The sequence below is a fragment of the Rattus norvegicus genome, chromosome 14 (genome assembly GCF_036323735.1).
Source record: "Rattus norvegicus strain BN/NHsdMcwi chromosome 14, GRCr8, whole genome shotgun sequence".
Taxonomy (NCBI): Eukaryota; Metazoa; Chordata; class Mammalia; order Rodentia; family Muridae; genus Rattus; species Rattus norvegicus.
This window is the reverse complement of record NC_086032.1, coordinates 77,600,488-77,616,513: the sequence shown is the minus strand read 5'-3', so window position 1 is coordinate 77,616,513 and position 16,026 is coordinate 77,600,488. Positions and strand designations below refer to the sequence as shown.

The 16,026-nt window shown below is 47.6% G+C and overlaps 1 protein-coding gene across 3 annotated transcripts in view; it reads left to right on the top strand.

The window, feature by feature from the left end:
* The window catches only part of Evc2 (EvC ciliary complex subunit 2), an 87,706-nt gene that overhangs the window by 62,773 nt on the left and 8,907 nt on the right, over positions 1 to 16,026 (top strand). For all 3 annotated transcript variants that reach the window (XM_039091722.2, XM_017599114.3, NM_001106012.1), the window contains 3 exons: positions 3,958 to 4,185; positions 14,066 to 14,277; positions 15,896 to 15,983. In XM_039091722.2, the coding sequence (XP_038947650.1) occupies positions 3,958 to 4,185; positions 14,066 to 14,277; positions 15,896 to 15,983 (528 nt within the window). The remainder of the gene's footprint in view (positions 1 to 3,957; positions 4,186 to 14,065; positions 14,278 to 15,895; positions 15,984 to 16,026) is intronic.

Sequence of the window (16,026 nt, the reverse complement as noted above, 5' to 3'; positions counted from 1 at the left end):
TTGGAATTTATGCAACTGCTGCTGCTGCTGTTGTTGTTGTTGTCGTCGTTGTTGTTTAAACAGCTATTTTCTTTAAAGTGATGTATTTACAGTGTTCAAGTATGGGACCTGATGGAGTTGGATATGTATCTCCCAAAATGTTTCCTCAGTCCATGCGCTCTGGGTGCCTATGATAAGCAGGATGATAACTGCTGGATATTCATGAAGTGCAAATGTAACAGCCGGCGATCAACAGTGACAGTGTGGTGTCCACTACAATTTTAGACAATTAGATTAGGAGTGGGAGGGAGGCAGGAGGATAGGGATTAATTACTAGATGGATTTCGAAAAGAAAAAAAATAAGGTGGGTGGAGGAGCTGGGAGGGATAAGCTGGGATCCTGTTAGGGCTCATCGACTTTAGAGGTTGCTAAAGCTACAGATGCTTATAACCAAGACATGAGAAGAGGAGAGGATACAGGCGAGAGATAGAAGACAAGACCCAGGCTTAAGAGGAGCACAGCAGATGTGTGGCTGGAGAGTGTAGGGAGAAGGCCTTATAGGCTGGGTGACGATATATACTCCTACGTCCTAACTGGGCAGCCTATAAATAAAAGCAGAAGCATTCTGAGACGTTTCGGTAAGGTTAGGAGGCAAGCCATAGAAAGTCAGGGCTAACGGGGGTTTATGGCCTGACTGGATGGTACAGCTGGACTGAGGTGACAGCTGAGGTTCTCAGATCCCTCTTGCTCTGGCATTGTTTCACCTGCTGCTGTGGGTGGCAGGGCAGCAGGGTGGCAGGGGTGGCAGGCACTGAGGAGCCTTTGGTCCTCTATAGCCTCTGTGCAGGTCCTGACCTGAAAATTCTCTGGGACATCTGCATGTTACTGTGTCCCTCTTCTGATCCTAGAGATCCAGTGCACTTGAGGAAGGCCCTGCTAACGCCTCACCTGTGCATCTCCATGTTTGATTCTAGACCTGTAAAGAAGGACTGGTGTGATTTAGAATCCCATAAAGACAAGGCAAAGGGCTGGCCCTGAGGAACATTAAAGGGCATCTTAGGACATAGAAGGGCCTTCCTTGAGCTTCAAATGCTGTCAGAAAGAAGTAGGAAGGAAATTGTTTGAACTTCCTATTTAAAATAAGAACATTTAGCAGGCCTTGTTCTCAAATGAGTTGTTATTATTTGAGATGCATGAATATGTAAAGAAACCAGCCATTAATACTGCATAGAGATGCAAATCTGTCCTTACCCAGGATTGTCCCTCTAGGATTCAAACCTGATATAGAGAAATAATCTCACCAGGTGCTGGAATTCACAAAGTAAGCTTTCGAAAGAAAGAAAGGGGGATTGTGGAAAACCTTTTTAATGTTGCCTGTGTAGGGTTACATTAAGAAGCATGGCCTTCTTAAAGGACATGCAAAAGCCTTTGACTTTCCTAGATTGAAAGTTTTCACTTCTGATAACCTGGAGCTGTCCCTCAGGGCCACCACACTTCGTGTCTTCCCTTTGGCAGGGCGCTGAGCCTTGGGAAGGCTGAGGCTCAAGGAGCTTGTGGGATCTACAAAAGGAACCAACAAGTCAACGACAGCACAGGTTTTGTTCCTGAAGAGACCACTGGGCCTAGTCTTCTAGCGAAAGGAATCAGAGGCTGCTGTCCACTTACAGACTAGATGTGTGAGAAGGAGACTGATATCCTCTTTGGCTCATGGTCTGCCATTGTTAGGGAGGCTGAGAGGGTTAAGGATGGATGAACATCTTTCCTGGTCAGTCATCAGTGAAAACTCATTGGGCTGAGAGAGCAAAAATCTAGAAAAACAAGTTACTTTGGTTTCAGGTACTATTGTTACTTTAAACAGAGTGGGGGAGCGTTACAAACGGCACAGTCATGGCTAACCTTCCTGACTATTTCTCAGATAGCTGGAGAAGGGTGGGGCTATGTTCTACGTCATTGCCTTCTGTTGGTTGGGACCAGTGTCCCTCAGCAGATCTGAGTCTCAGGAGCTTGGTGTCTTTGTCTTTGCCTTCCTGGTTCTGGAAACACCCAGCGATCTTCTCCTCCCACTTAACTGCCTCTTTTACTTTACTATTGGTGACCTTGCATCTCTTTTTCTTTTTGTATTTATTTATTTTTTATACACTGCAATGTGATCATATTCTTCCCCTCCCCCAACTCCTCCCAGATCCTCCCTACCTCCATACTCAGCTCATTTCATGTCTGCCCACAGAGAGAGAGAGAGAGAGAGAGAGAGAGAGAGAGAGAGAGAGAGAGAGAGAGACAGAGACAGAGACAGAGAGAGACAGAGAGAGACAGAGACAGAGAGAGACAGAGAGAGAGAAATCAAAACAAATAAACAGAAACCCAATAAGACCAATAAGAAAAATATCGAATCAAACCAAATAAAAAGCACACACACACACACAATTGTGACATAGTAACATCAACCATCTTACTGGGGTCTCACTGCTGAGTCCAGTGACATCTATCAAGACCCAGAACACGTGACTTTTATGACCCACATGAATTGTCCAGATGAGTCTTGCCTGCCAGGTTCTGCTTTGGGAACAGGGATGAGCAAGGGATGGCGGAAGATTGGACTTTCTCCCATCTGAGTGCTAGACAGGAATCACGCCCTGATGTTTTCTGGGGATGTGGGGCATCCGAGAGCACACATAACCTGATTACATTTGAAGGGTTTTGAATCTTCTATCTGCAGTTTCTTAAGTCAGTTTTTAGTTTGTTTGGGAGACAGAGAAGATAGTTATAGGGCAGAGAAGAGAAAGGTTTTGCCTGACGTTCCGTTACTAGGGGAGCAAAGAAATTAAGGTGAGCAGTAGGTCAAAGATGTCACGAGACGAAAAAGCATCTCCCATGGCTGGCTGTCACTGACAGGGACCAGTCTGGAAAAGTGAGTTTAATTTCAGAAACTCTCACTGTTCAACGAAGACAAGGGGAGCTTCACAAGACGGTGTGATCACGGCTAACACTTCTGACTTTAGTCTCTCTCTTAGATAAGTGAAAATGCTCATGGCCATCAGTCACTCTTGTAGCTACTTCCTGCTGGTCATGGGCTGTATCCTCACCAGGGGAAGGGAGGTCTGGGATAGTCTCTAGGATTGGGAATTCTAAAGAAGGAACGCACTGTCCGTGTGCCTCTTGGCTGTTTCTGGATACAGGACTTTATGAAACAAAGCATGTTTGGCAATTTTAAAAGACAATAGAAATCTGTGCCCTTTAAATTAGGGCTCAGGAGAGCAGGCAGGTTCAGTAATGGAGGCCAGCAAGCAGCCGTGTAATAGAAGGTGGGGACTGAGGGAACCACAGGATGCAAAGTAATTCTGTGTGTAACTTTCTTAAAGAAACTAAAGATGATATAAAAGTGATTTTTTTTTTAAAAAAATGTACCTACTTGGTATAACTTGCATGTACTTCATAAAAGATTTAAGATAACAGAAGTAAACTGGCTAGGCGAGAGAGAAGTTGGTTACGGTCTTAGAATTTCTATTGCTGTGAAAAGACATCGTGCGAAACACAGAGAGGAGACAACATGATGAACGAGGGTCTGGGTGGGATCAGTCAGAGACCCAAAGGGCAAACAGCAGGGAGGAGGTGGAAAGCACTTTAGTCCCAGCAAAGTCACCAACCCCAACCGAGGCACTTTGAGGGTTAGGTATAACTGAGCCTGCCTGTACACAAGGCCTGGGACCTGCTAGGGGTGTAGACTATCATCCTGTAGGACATGGGGAGCCCATGAAGAGTTGGGAGTGGACAGAACCAGGTCTGCTCACCTCTGAAGATCTACATAGACCAGGAAGGACACTGAGACTGGTGTTTTCAGCAGCTGAGACCTTGCCTCGCTCCCAACAAAGTCCCACACGGATGTCTCCTTGGCAGGACCTCAGCTTGAGCTCCGTGGGAGGCAGTGAGCCTTCCTCTCCACGGCCTCTCAGTTCCTCTGTTTCTGTCCCCTTTCCCCAGGTACGAGGGGAATTGCTCCAGGAGAGGGTCCAGAGGCTGGAGGCCCAGGAGGCACACTTTGCCGAGTCACTTGTGGCTCTGCAGTTCCAGAAGGTGGCCCGGGCTGCTGAGACCCTCTCCGTCTACACCGCCCTGCTTAGCATCCAAGACCTGCTGCTGGGGGAGCTGAGTGAGTCGGAGACACTGACCAAGTCAGCCTGCGTGCAGATCCTGGAGTCCCACAGGCCGGTGAGTGGGGTTGGGGTAGAAAAGGGTACCTGCGCCATCGCTCCTTGTGGTGCCTGGTACGTCATTCAACATGGGATGAGTCTCTACCACATGTCCTGGATGTGAAGTGGGGGACCAAGTAAGGTGGCTTACTAATTATGCAGGACAGTTATGCTCGGCTCCTGTCTGCAGGCATGGCAGAATGGTGTCAGATATTGGTTCTTGGTCACGTTGTGGGTCTCAGGTTGGTTGGCCACTCCGTCTGTCTCTGCTCCATCTTTGTCACTGCATCTTTGTCATCTATGACCACTTTGTAGGCTGGCCATATTTTGGGTCCAAGATTTTGTGGTTTGGTTGGTGACTACTGGAAGTCCTGCCTGGTTACAGAAGGTAGCCACTTCAGGCTCTATATCCCCACTTCTAGGAGTCCCAGCTACAGTCACCCCCATAGATTCCCTAGAGCCTTCCCCATCCCGGGTCTCTGTCAAGTCCTAGAGATGCCACCTACCCATATAACACCAATTCCCTTTCTCCCCTACTCTTCCTAGCTATCCCTTTGCCCTGTTCCCCTCCCCATGCCCTCTCCCACCTCGTTCTCTCCCTTCAGCTGCCTCTGATGTCTGTTTTTAAAAAATTAGCTATTTTACTTATTTACCTCCCAAATGTTCCCCCTCCCCCTCCCCAGCCTCCTTTGAAGAATTTTTCCTCCTTCCTTCCTCCCCTTTGCCTCTGAGAGGGTGTACCTCCTGGGCATCCCCCTTCCCTGGGGTGTCAAGTCTCTACAGAATTAGGCACATCCTCTCCCATTGAGACCAAACAAGGCGGTCATCTGCTACATATGTGCCAGGAGCTTAGACCAGCCTGTGTGTTCTCTTTGGTTGGTGGCTTAGATTCTGGGAGATCCCCGGGGTACAGGTTAGTTGACATCGTTGTTCTTCCTATGGGGTCGTCATCCCCTTCAGCTCCTTCAATCCTTCCCCTAACTCTTCCACAGGGGTCCATGACATCCATCCAGTGCTTGGTGTGAGTATCTGCATCTATGTCAGTAGAGCCCCTCAGAGGATAGCCATACCAGGCTCCTGCTTGCAAGCACAACATGGCATCAGTAATAGTGTCATGGTTTGGTGTCTGCCCATGGATGGATCCTGTTGGACCAGTCTCTGGCCTGCCATTCATTCATTTTCTACTCCATTTTTGTCCCTGCATTTCTTTTAGACAGGATCAATTTGGGGTTGGAAATTTTGAAGGTGGGCTGGCGTCCCTCCCCTGGGAGACCTGTCTAATTACTGGAGGTGGTCTCATTAGGTTCCATATCCCCACTATTGGACATTTTGGCTAAGGTCACCTACACTGAGTCCTGGGAGCCCCTCCCATCCCAGGTCTCTGGGATTCTCTAGAGGTTACCCTCTGCCTCCACCCCTGGAAGCTGCGTGTTTCCATTCATTTTCCTGGCCATTTGGGCGTCTCTCCTGTCTTCCCTCATACCTGATCCTGGCCCCCTTTCCCCTCTCCTCTCCCACCTAGGTTCCTCCCCCCTCCTGCCTCCCATGATTATTTTGTTCTTCCAAGTGGGATCGAAGCATCCTCACTAGGGCCTTCCTTCTTGTTTAATTTCTTAGGGTCTGTGGGGTATATCGTGAGTATCCTCCGATGACTGTTTTATTTTCTCTTCTGAGTGAGATTCAAGTTTCCCCCCTCGGGCCTTCCTTGTTATTTGGCTTTGGGTTTATGGTTCATTTACACAATGGAACACCACTATTCAGCTATTAAAAACAAGGACACCATGAAATTTGCAGGCCAATGGATGGAACTAAAAAATATCCTGAGTGAGGTAGCCCAGACCCAAAGGACATACATGGTATAAGTGGATATTAGCAAAAAAAAGAAAGAAAGAAAGAAAGAAATACGGGGTAAACATGCAAATTTTGTTTCATTTTATGTGGCTTTTGCTTTCTCTTGTGCATGTTGTTGTCACAGTTTCTTCAACATAGGTGAAGCTGCCCTGCTCTGTCTGAAAAGTCCTCTCCTTGTATTTATCTGCTTTTCTGGGACCTGCCATCTCTCAGTCTCCTCTTCTAAAGTGAACCCTGAGTCCTAGGAGGATGTGAGAGTCAGGTGCATTAGACTGGAGCATTCTAAAGGCTCTCTTACAAGGCCAGCTGTGGGGTCCCTGGGGTGATCACCATCCACAGCTTCTCTAGTGAGGGTTGGGAGTATGCGTGGGTTTTTTTTTTAATCTCATGAATTAGAGTAACAAGTTCCAGTGAGTAGAAAGCTCTCATTCACCGAGGCCCTGGTGTGCAGACCTGCTTAGAGAAGATGTGACTTGCTGTGGTCTCGTTGACAGTTCCTTACTTAATCATGCTTCTTACTGTTGATCCTTAGGCAGGATTAGTCACAAGTTCCAGTCTTGCACTGCCCCGTGGTTAAGCTCTTTGTCACTGGCTGTCTTAGGGACCTGCTGAGCTGTTGTTAGTCTCAGGTCTCAGGTAAGAAGCTGAGTTTTGGGCAGACGCTCCTTAGGAGACAGCATGGCTACTGAGAGAGGCCTGAAACCAAGCCCGTTTCTGACTTTGATGGACATCTCAAGTTCATAGACCAATCCAGGTGACTTCGCCAAGCTTATAAGCTGTGCTTTCTTCAAAGTGGAGAAAGGCAGAGAGGACTCTCAAGAATCCGTATCCCCATTGTTGGACATTTTGGCTAAGGCCTCCCCCATCCCAGGTCTCTTGGACTTTCTAGAGATTCCCCCACCTCCCGCCTCCATCAGCTGCACATTTCCACTCAGGCTTTTGTCCCTCTGGGCTTCCCTCCTGTCCATCCCCATTCCTAATCCTGTCCCCTTTCCCCTCCCCTCTCCAGAAATTACCAGTAATTTACCAAAAATTACTATTTTTGCTAAACCTATGGATTTGGTATGATTTAGTAAATCAACATTGGTATAGAAGGGTCATTAGAGAAATCCATACCTCTAGGGTCTCATGTCCACTCCCCTATAAGGCATGGCCACTCAGGGAGCCGGGATGTGGGAAGTTGACCTCAGACAGGTGTTAGGCTGTAGGGAAGCCTCAGGACACCACTCTGGGGGTGGGGAAGCACAGTTGAGTTATGGGTCAGCCAGAGCTGGTTTGGGAGGTCCCTGGGACTGCAAGGAGGCCAGGGCCATCTGGGCCTGGAAGGCAGGGAAAAGCTGAAAACGGAGTAGGGACCTGAAGGCAGGATCTAGCCCAGGGCTGGAGAAAGGGGGTTTCTGGCTGTCCCTGTGCAGAGGAGTCAAGGCCTTCTCCATGGCTCCCCATGGCGGATCCCGATGAAAAGAGGCAGTCCACGGTTTTAAGACATTTATTGTCATGGTGGAAAGTGGATGTGTAAAACCACACCCCACGTCTCAGGATGGGCCTGAGATTAAATACCTTCTTCAGGGTTAAGTGTCTGAAGGAAAGCTTATTGGCTAACTTTAGGAACCTCATCATAATGGAGATCTCTCTTGAGCCTATGTGACTACAAGTCAAGTCATCTATTTGAGGCTTGGGATGTTGCCCTTACATGACTGATGGCCACAAATCTATGGGGAACTGTAGCTAGTGACACGGGCCTGATACCTGGGAACAGGCAAAACACCTACCGTCCCTTCAGGGTCTCTGGGGCTTCTAGCCTTAGCTCAACCAGGAATCAGGCTACCTTCACGGTCCCACATATACCCAGATGTGGACACATAAAATGCACATGCTTTTCCATGTTTCCTGAGCTGGAGAAGATGGAGGACTCCAGGGCTCAGCTGTCCTAGAGCATTCTGGGCTCACAGAAAAGACAGACATGTACCTGGGGTCTGGCTGTGCTACACGCAGCTACTGAGACTTAGACCCAGCCATACAAGGATGAGGTGATGAGGCTGTGCATGTCCTACTGAGATAGAGCATGAGGGGAGGATGTCTCCAGCCTGCTCTAGGGAGGGGCAGATGCTGACTGTGAAGTTTAGGCCAGTGCTGTACTACCATGAGTAAGGCACACAGAAGGAACACAGCCACTCAGGATGATAAACAAAGTTGAACTTGTTCTAGCTGAGTTGACTGCTCCTGTCTAAAAACATCCTCTCTGGGAAAAAAAGAAATTCTGTGGGGACCTTAGGATTTCCCCAGACTAAGTTCATATGACCACAGATCCTTGAGAAAAGAAAGTCACATAAAAATGTTACACCTGAGCTAGTCCAGATGATCTGGGCACAGGATAAACAACATGAGCAACAGCAGCACCATCACTATCACCACCACCACCTCCACCACCACCACCATCACCACCACCACCACCACCACCATCACTACTACCACCACCACCATGACCACCACCACCATCACCACCACCATGACCATCACTACTACCACCACCACCACCACCACCACCACCATCACCACCACCATGACCATCACTACTACCACCACCACCACCACCACCATCACTACTACCACCACCACCATCACTACCACCACCACCACCATCACCACCACCACCATCACTACTACCACCACCACCACCATGACCATCACTACTACCACCACCACCATGACCACCACCACCATCACCACCACCATGACCATCACTACTACCACCACCACCACCACCACCACCATCACCACCACCATGACCATCACTACTACCACCACCACCACCACCACCATCACTACTACCACCACCACCATCACTACCACCACCACCACCATCACCACCACCACCACCACCATCACTACTACCACCACCACCACCACCATGACCATCACTACTACCACCACCACCACCACCATGACCATCACTACTACCACCACCACCATCACCACCACCACCACCATCATCACCACCATCACCATCATCACCACCATCACCATCACCACCACCACCACCATCACTACTACCACCACCATCACCACCATCATTACCACCACCACCACCATCATCACCACCATCACCATCATCGCCACCATCACCATCACCACCATCATCACCACCACCACCATCACTACTACCACCACCACCATCACCACCATCATCACCACCACCACCATCACTACTACCACCACCACCATCACCACCATCATCACCACCACCACCACCATCATCACCACCATCACCATCATCACCACCATCACCATCACCACCACCAACATCACTACCACCATCACTAATACCACCACCACCATCACCACCACCATCACCACCACCATCACCACCACTACCACCACCACCACCATTACCACCACCACCATGACCACCACCACCATCACCCCCACCATCACCATCACTACTACCACCACCACCATCACCACCACTACCACCAACATCACCAACATCACCACCATCATCACTACTACCAAAACCATCACCACCACCACCAATCAACCACAAAATGACATTAAGATCGATGAAGAGTTTAATGTTCAGGTTATCAGCACAGGTTGTAAAGTAATTCTGTATATAATTTATTAAAGAAAGTAAAGATAATATAAAAGTGATTTTTAAAAAAAATTGTACCTATGGGGTGTAACTTGCATGTGTTTCATAAAAGACTTAAAACAAGAGAAGTAAACTTGGTAGACCAGAGAGAAATTGATTAACCTGTATTGTCTTAGAGTTTCTGTTGCTGGGAAGAGACATCATGACCAGGGGAATCCTTACAATGGAAAAACATTTCATTGGGGCTGGCTTACAATTCAGAGGTTTAGTCCAATATCACCCTGGTGGGAAGCATGGTGGCGTGCATGCACAGGTCATGCTGGAGAGGAGATGACAGCTCTACATCTGGATCAGGTGACAGTGAGGAAGACAGTGAGACTCTCTTGAGCTTCTGAAACCTCAAAGCCCCGCCCCCCGCCCACCCCCTGTGACACACTTTCTCCAACAAGGCCCACACCTCCTAATAGTGCCACTCCTTATGAGCCAATGTAAGCCATTTTCATTCAAACTACCATAGTCTTTGAGGTACTGAAACAGCCCAGTGGGGCAGGGTGACAGGCTAAGCTTCTGAAGAATAAGTGAGGATGTAGACAGGCAGTTGAGGGTGAGGGTGGCTCTCACACCCACTTGCAAACTGCAGCCAGTAGCCAGCCGCCAGCAGCCAGCAGATACACTGTGCAGCACACATCATGGCTGTGACAGTAACTGACTCTCTCACGTCCTCTTGACCTCTTTTGACAAAGAGCAACTAACCTCAAATGTGTTAAGAGGCCACTATAAAAGTCCATACTTTGGAAATTTTAAACTATACCTCTGGATAATTCCATGGTCAAAGAAGTAAAAAAGTTAAAAAAAATTACATATATACTTAAAAAAAACCCATATCTACGGTGTATTAAAATGTGTAGTACTGGATTAAAGTTTTTAGAGGGGAACTCATCCTAAACGTCCATCAGAAAAGAAGAAATACTCATAACTAAGGTCACATATCTTTTGAAGGGTGCATGAAGCTGGAAGGGAGACAAGCTGGGGGCACTAAGGGGAGTTAGAGGGAGGTGGTGGGGGATGGATACGATCAAAATACATATACATGCATAAAGGCATAGAATTTGGGAGAATATAAACTTTTTTAAGTTGGGGAGGAAGAAATGGACATGGAGGGGAGAAGTGCAGATAAATAAGATATGTCAAAACTAACGTGGAGAGAATTAATAAAATAAAAAGGAAGTTTAGAAGTCCAATAAAATGTGCAGATCTCTGATAAGGTTGACAATTAAAAATAGGCTAAGGGACAAATCAGTGGTATAGAGATTTTAAAGGATTATAATCACAGATGTAGTGTTTTTAAAATTAGAATGCTGAAAGAACATTATATAGATGAATTTGAAGATAAGTACAATGGGAAATTTTCTAAGTAAACATAAATGACCAAAGTTGATGCTAGTAGGAAAAAGATATATGTATAGTTTTAATGCCAGAGATGAAGTTGGCTTGCAAGTGTGTTAGAATTTTCCACCACTCTGAGAAAGTACTAAATAGAAGGAACATAAAGGAGAAAGGTTCGCGTGGTGTCATGGTATGAGGGGCTTTAACCTACAGTTGGCTGGCTCTGCTGCCTTCAGGCTGTGGTGAGGCATAGCTTCCTAGCAGGAGTACACAATGGAACACAGAATCTCTCCTATGATGACCAGGAAGCGGACAAGGACAGAGGTGGCTGGGGCAAGAGCTGGCCTTATTGCTGGTGTGTTCTCAGTGACCTATTTCCTCTAGCCACTCTAGAAGGTTCTGCTTCTAGCTTCCTCACTCCTCAAAAATACCCTCAAGTTTTGAGTCCATGAGCAGTTCATACAGTGATTACCCAAAGCCGTCATAATCCACTCACTTCTCAGTGATCCAGCCACAGGCTGGAGGTCAAGCCTTTAACACAGGCTCCTGGAGGAAGCTCTCTCTCTTTCTCTCTCTCCCACCTATAACAGGAAATTACAGACCTGCACTTACTGCCACATACATCCAGCCCTGGTATTAGTTCAGCTCTCACAAACTATAAAGTGTCTTGGTCACTTGTCTATCACTGTGACAAAACACCATGACCAAGGCAACTTATGATGCAGAGGGAAAAAAAAAATCTTGATTCACAAGCAGGAAACTGAGGCATACAGGAAATAGTGTGAGTCCTTAGAAACCCCCAAAGTTTGCCCCTCTGCCAACAAGATCACACCTCCTAATCCTGTCCCAACAGTTCTACTGTCTAGGGACCAAGTACTTGAATACATGCGCCTATGAGAGCCATTCTCACTCAAAGCATGACCAGTGTGTTACTCACATCACAGATACTGGAGGGAAGACCCCCACTTAGCCTGATAACCTGGACGCCAACTGGAGACCCAAGTGGTACCAGACAGAAGAGCTGCAGTTGTAACCTTTATGTGCAAAATTGTAACTAACATAACTCATCCATCTGTTAGAATAATATGGATTCATCCTGGCCAGGCTAAGTGAGTTTTTTTTTTTTTTAACCAGGAATTTAAGGAATTTAGTGTGAGGGCATTGGTTTACAAAAATCACTTACTTAATACGTTAAAGGGGCGGAAACTGCTCACGTGACCATTTCTCCACATTCAGAGAGTTCTTGATGGACTTTAACATCCATTCAAGATGGAATTCCTCAGAAAATCAGCAACAGGAGGAAGCCTCCCCAGAACAACTGTCAAAGCGTATAACAAGTGTTTATTTGGAGGTGACTGACATGGATAGACCAATGCCTCAGATTCTAGTTGAGATGGAAAGGGAGTCAGGTATTGTGGTGTACACCTGTAATTCTAGTGCTGGCAGCTCTCTGTGAGTTCAAGGCCAGGCTACTCTACAGAATGAGTTCCAGGACTTATGAGGTTTGCACAGTGAGAGACTGTGTCTCAAAATTTAAAAAAAAAAAAATCCAAGACCTATCCCTTTGAAAGACAGAAAGGGCATGCCCAAGGTCATTAGAGAGCCCTGACATCGAGACATCAAGGCATCTGAGTACCCGAGATGAACTGTCCAGGCCAGTGTTGTGCACATCAGATGCCCCACACAGTCTTAGGCTACCTAGGGAACACAGCACCTACATTTTCCATTACATCTCAGAGCTCTTCTAATTAGTGTCAGAGCTTCCCATCACAGTGGCCTGCCAGGGGGGGACCCTGGACATCCTGCATCACGAGCAGAAAATCAGATTACACGTTCTTTAGTTGGTAGGGAGATGGTGGACAGGCTGCGCCTTCCTCTTTTGCTTGAGGAGAGAAGGCAGCCTGCTTTACTTTGTGTGAGATTCTCATTGTGCAGCGCAATCGTTCTGTGCCAAATACTTTCCTGTTGGTAATGAGCTTCTTAGCTGTTAAGCATTTGGAGAATTAAAAAGCATGAAAAGAAAAGCTTAGGAAGAAGCGATTCCTAAGGAGAGTCCATGGCGTGCATCTCATTCAGGGAACGATTTAGATTCTTTTTGTGAAATAGGACTATGAAGTCTGTGTGGCAAAGATGGGCAGATTTAAACAGGATGGGCTTACTCAGGAAGAAGGAGTAACCCCAGACTAATGGTCCCTGCTGTATTTTGCAGTTTCCAAGCCCAACCAGGTGACCCCCTGTGTTTTGCTGCCCATGTGCCTCACTCTGTCCTCTGATTCTGCCTGAGTTTTCACACTTCCAACTCTGCCACCCAGTGTCAGTGCTCTTAGACACCTTGAGATCAGAAGCAAAAATGGTGTTACTATTGCCAATATTTATTGAGCTGTCACTAAGCCTGGGGCACCATGTGCAGTGCGTGAAACTTAGAGCCACCCAAAGACGTTTCTATTCCCAGGTGAGAGGGTCAGGAGCAGCCTTTGCAAAGCACTGTTATGCAGGTCTCTGGGTCTTACCTTCCTGAAAGAATTCAATTGAGAGGCTCAGAAGTTTAAGCAGAAATGTATTTAGCAAAGCAAAACATGGATCTCAAAAGAGAGATAGGAGTGGAAATTAACAGCCCAGAGGGTTCTGAGTCGTGGATTTTAAAAGACATTTTTTTTCAATGAAAGTTTATGAGGTGGGTAGTGTAGCCAGAGCATGTCTCAAAATACAATGTATCAGATTTCCCTTTTAGGAGATTTCCCATAAGCCTGTGGGAGTGGTGGGGAGATCAAAAAGCCCAATGCAAATTAGGCTTGGGATAACCTTTTGAGAATGCAGCCCTTTCATGAGTATATGGGGGTGACAGTTAGGAAAATGGCCTGGTGCTTTGCTATTTTATTTTTATTTATTTATTTTTTTCTGATCTGGCCTGAGCCTAACTTCAGCTTCAGGGATGCTTAACCACACTGGGGCACCCTGATCCCTCTGGAGACATGTAGCTACTGTGAGGCTTGCAATAATGCCTCAGTCATCTCTCTAACTCCTCCCTACCTGGCATGGGTGGGTCTCACCCCTGCTGCTTCATCTGCAGGAGCTGCTGGAGCTGGAGAGGATGCTGGAGGACCGGCTGGTGCAGCAGGAAGAGGCTGAGCAGCGGCGGGTCCTGGAGAGCAGGCAGCGGTGGGCGGCTGACGGACCTGCGCTGGGCGAGCCTGAGGAGATAGATCCCGAGAGGCAGGTCTCTGCCGTCCTGCGGCAGGCTCTGAACAAGGGCCAGAAGCTACTGGAACAGTATCAGCAGAGGTAGGTGGGTGGCTCACAGCGAGTGGGGGAGGGGTCTTCGGGCCTCTCACCTTCCTGCCTTAGGTACCATTCCCGTGTTCTGCACAAGATGCTGTTGTTGAAGTATGCCAACTTTCTTCCTTCTTGATACCTTCTATAATTTGTTTTTTTCTTTTTAAATATCATTGAGGCTTACTCTGCTTCTACCATGCGGGTCCTGGGGGGTTGAACTTGGGTCCTTTGGCTTGGTGGCAAGTGCTTTTACCTGCTCAGCTCTCATCTCAACAGGTCCTTTCAAACCCCTCCCCCCACCACCCCCAGGATACTGTTTCAAAGCATAGCCTGGCTGTCCTAGACTCACTCTGTAGACCAGCTGAACCTGCCTGCCTCTGCTTCCTAAGAGCTGGGGTTAAAAGCTTGCACTACCACGCCTGGCTCCTCTTAAAAGAAATCCTCTCCTCTCAAGAAATCATAAACTTACGGTTGTGAAGAGATTAGAGAGAGGTCCTACATGCTCCCACCCAGATTTCCCACCTGGTAGCATCTTACGCCGTCGTGGCCCAGCATCAGAGCCAGGAGGTAGCTCTGGCATAGGAAGGGCTGTGACCCGATTTCACTGAGCTGCAGAATTTTCGACCTTTCCTCTGTAGAGCTACAAATTACACAGAGCCAAACCTTGTTCCTTCTTTGCTTTTTAACAATCAACATCAGACAATTAGCTTTTTTGCCTGTGGCATTCAGCGCTTCTGGAGAAAAGCCATTCCTTGCAGCTCTCTAACTCCCCACTGTGACTATGGTATCTGTGTGTAAAGTAGCAGATACAAACTGTATATGGCGCACATTGGCTGGGTTTTTACAAATACACAAATTAACTGGAGGAAACACTCCATTTGGTTTCTGGGTGAGCAGATTACAGTGATTCTGAGTTTGTTTCCTGGGTAAACACGACATTAAAGTGCCATTTCATTGAATGGAATTAACCAACGGAGGGGCTGAATGTCTGTCAGAGGGGGGTGAGTACAGAAGTGTTGATTTGATCTAGGCTGGGGCTTTTTAATAGATCATCATCATCATCATCATCACTATCACCATCATCATCATCATCACTATCATGTTCCCCTGCTCCCTGAAAGAATCTGCAGGAGAGAAGGGTTGGGTTTGAGTTGAACTTGCACAAGTGTTGAGTTGTGATAGCCAGTGAGAATGTGGGCCAGATCCATGGCCTCACCTTTGACACAGACTCTGGGGATACAGCAAACCTCTTGTAGCAGGATGCCAGCTAGCCTTGCCACCAGAGCAGGGCCGTCTGTGACCATCTGTGGATGATGACTTTGGTTCTGCTTTAGCCCAGTGCAAAATCAGGTATGGACCCCAGGTGCTGGCCTCCCTGGTTCTAAACTGGAGTAACAAGAGTGAGTTTTCAGAGCAGGGCTATGGAGCACCCGAGAGCCACAGAACCGTCCTCATTCAGATTACTGGAGCTCTGCATCTCTGTCAGCCTCCTGCGCTCTATAGTTCAGGCAAGGAGGGCAGGCTAGCTCCCGGGCCAGCTCTTCCTTCTTTCCCCCTTCACGGTGAGTCTCCCTCCCGTCAGTTGCCTCTGGCTGGGCTGGACCTCTGGATTTTCTCTTCACTCCAGGGTGAGAGAGGAGCAGCAGAACGGTGCAGTGCTGGAAGATTCTCTGGAAAGCATGGAGACCGACACCATGGCCAGCCTCTGCAGCCAGGTGGGAGGGCCCGTCCACATCTGTGGACATTTCCCCTTTCTCA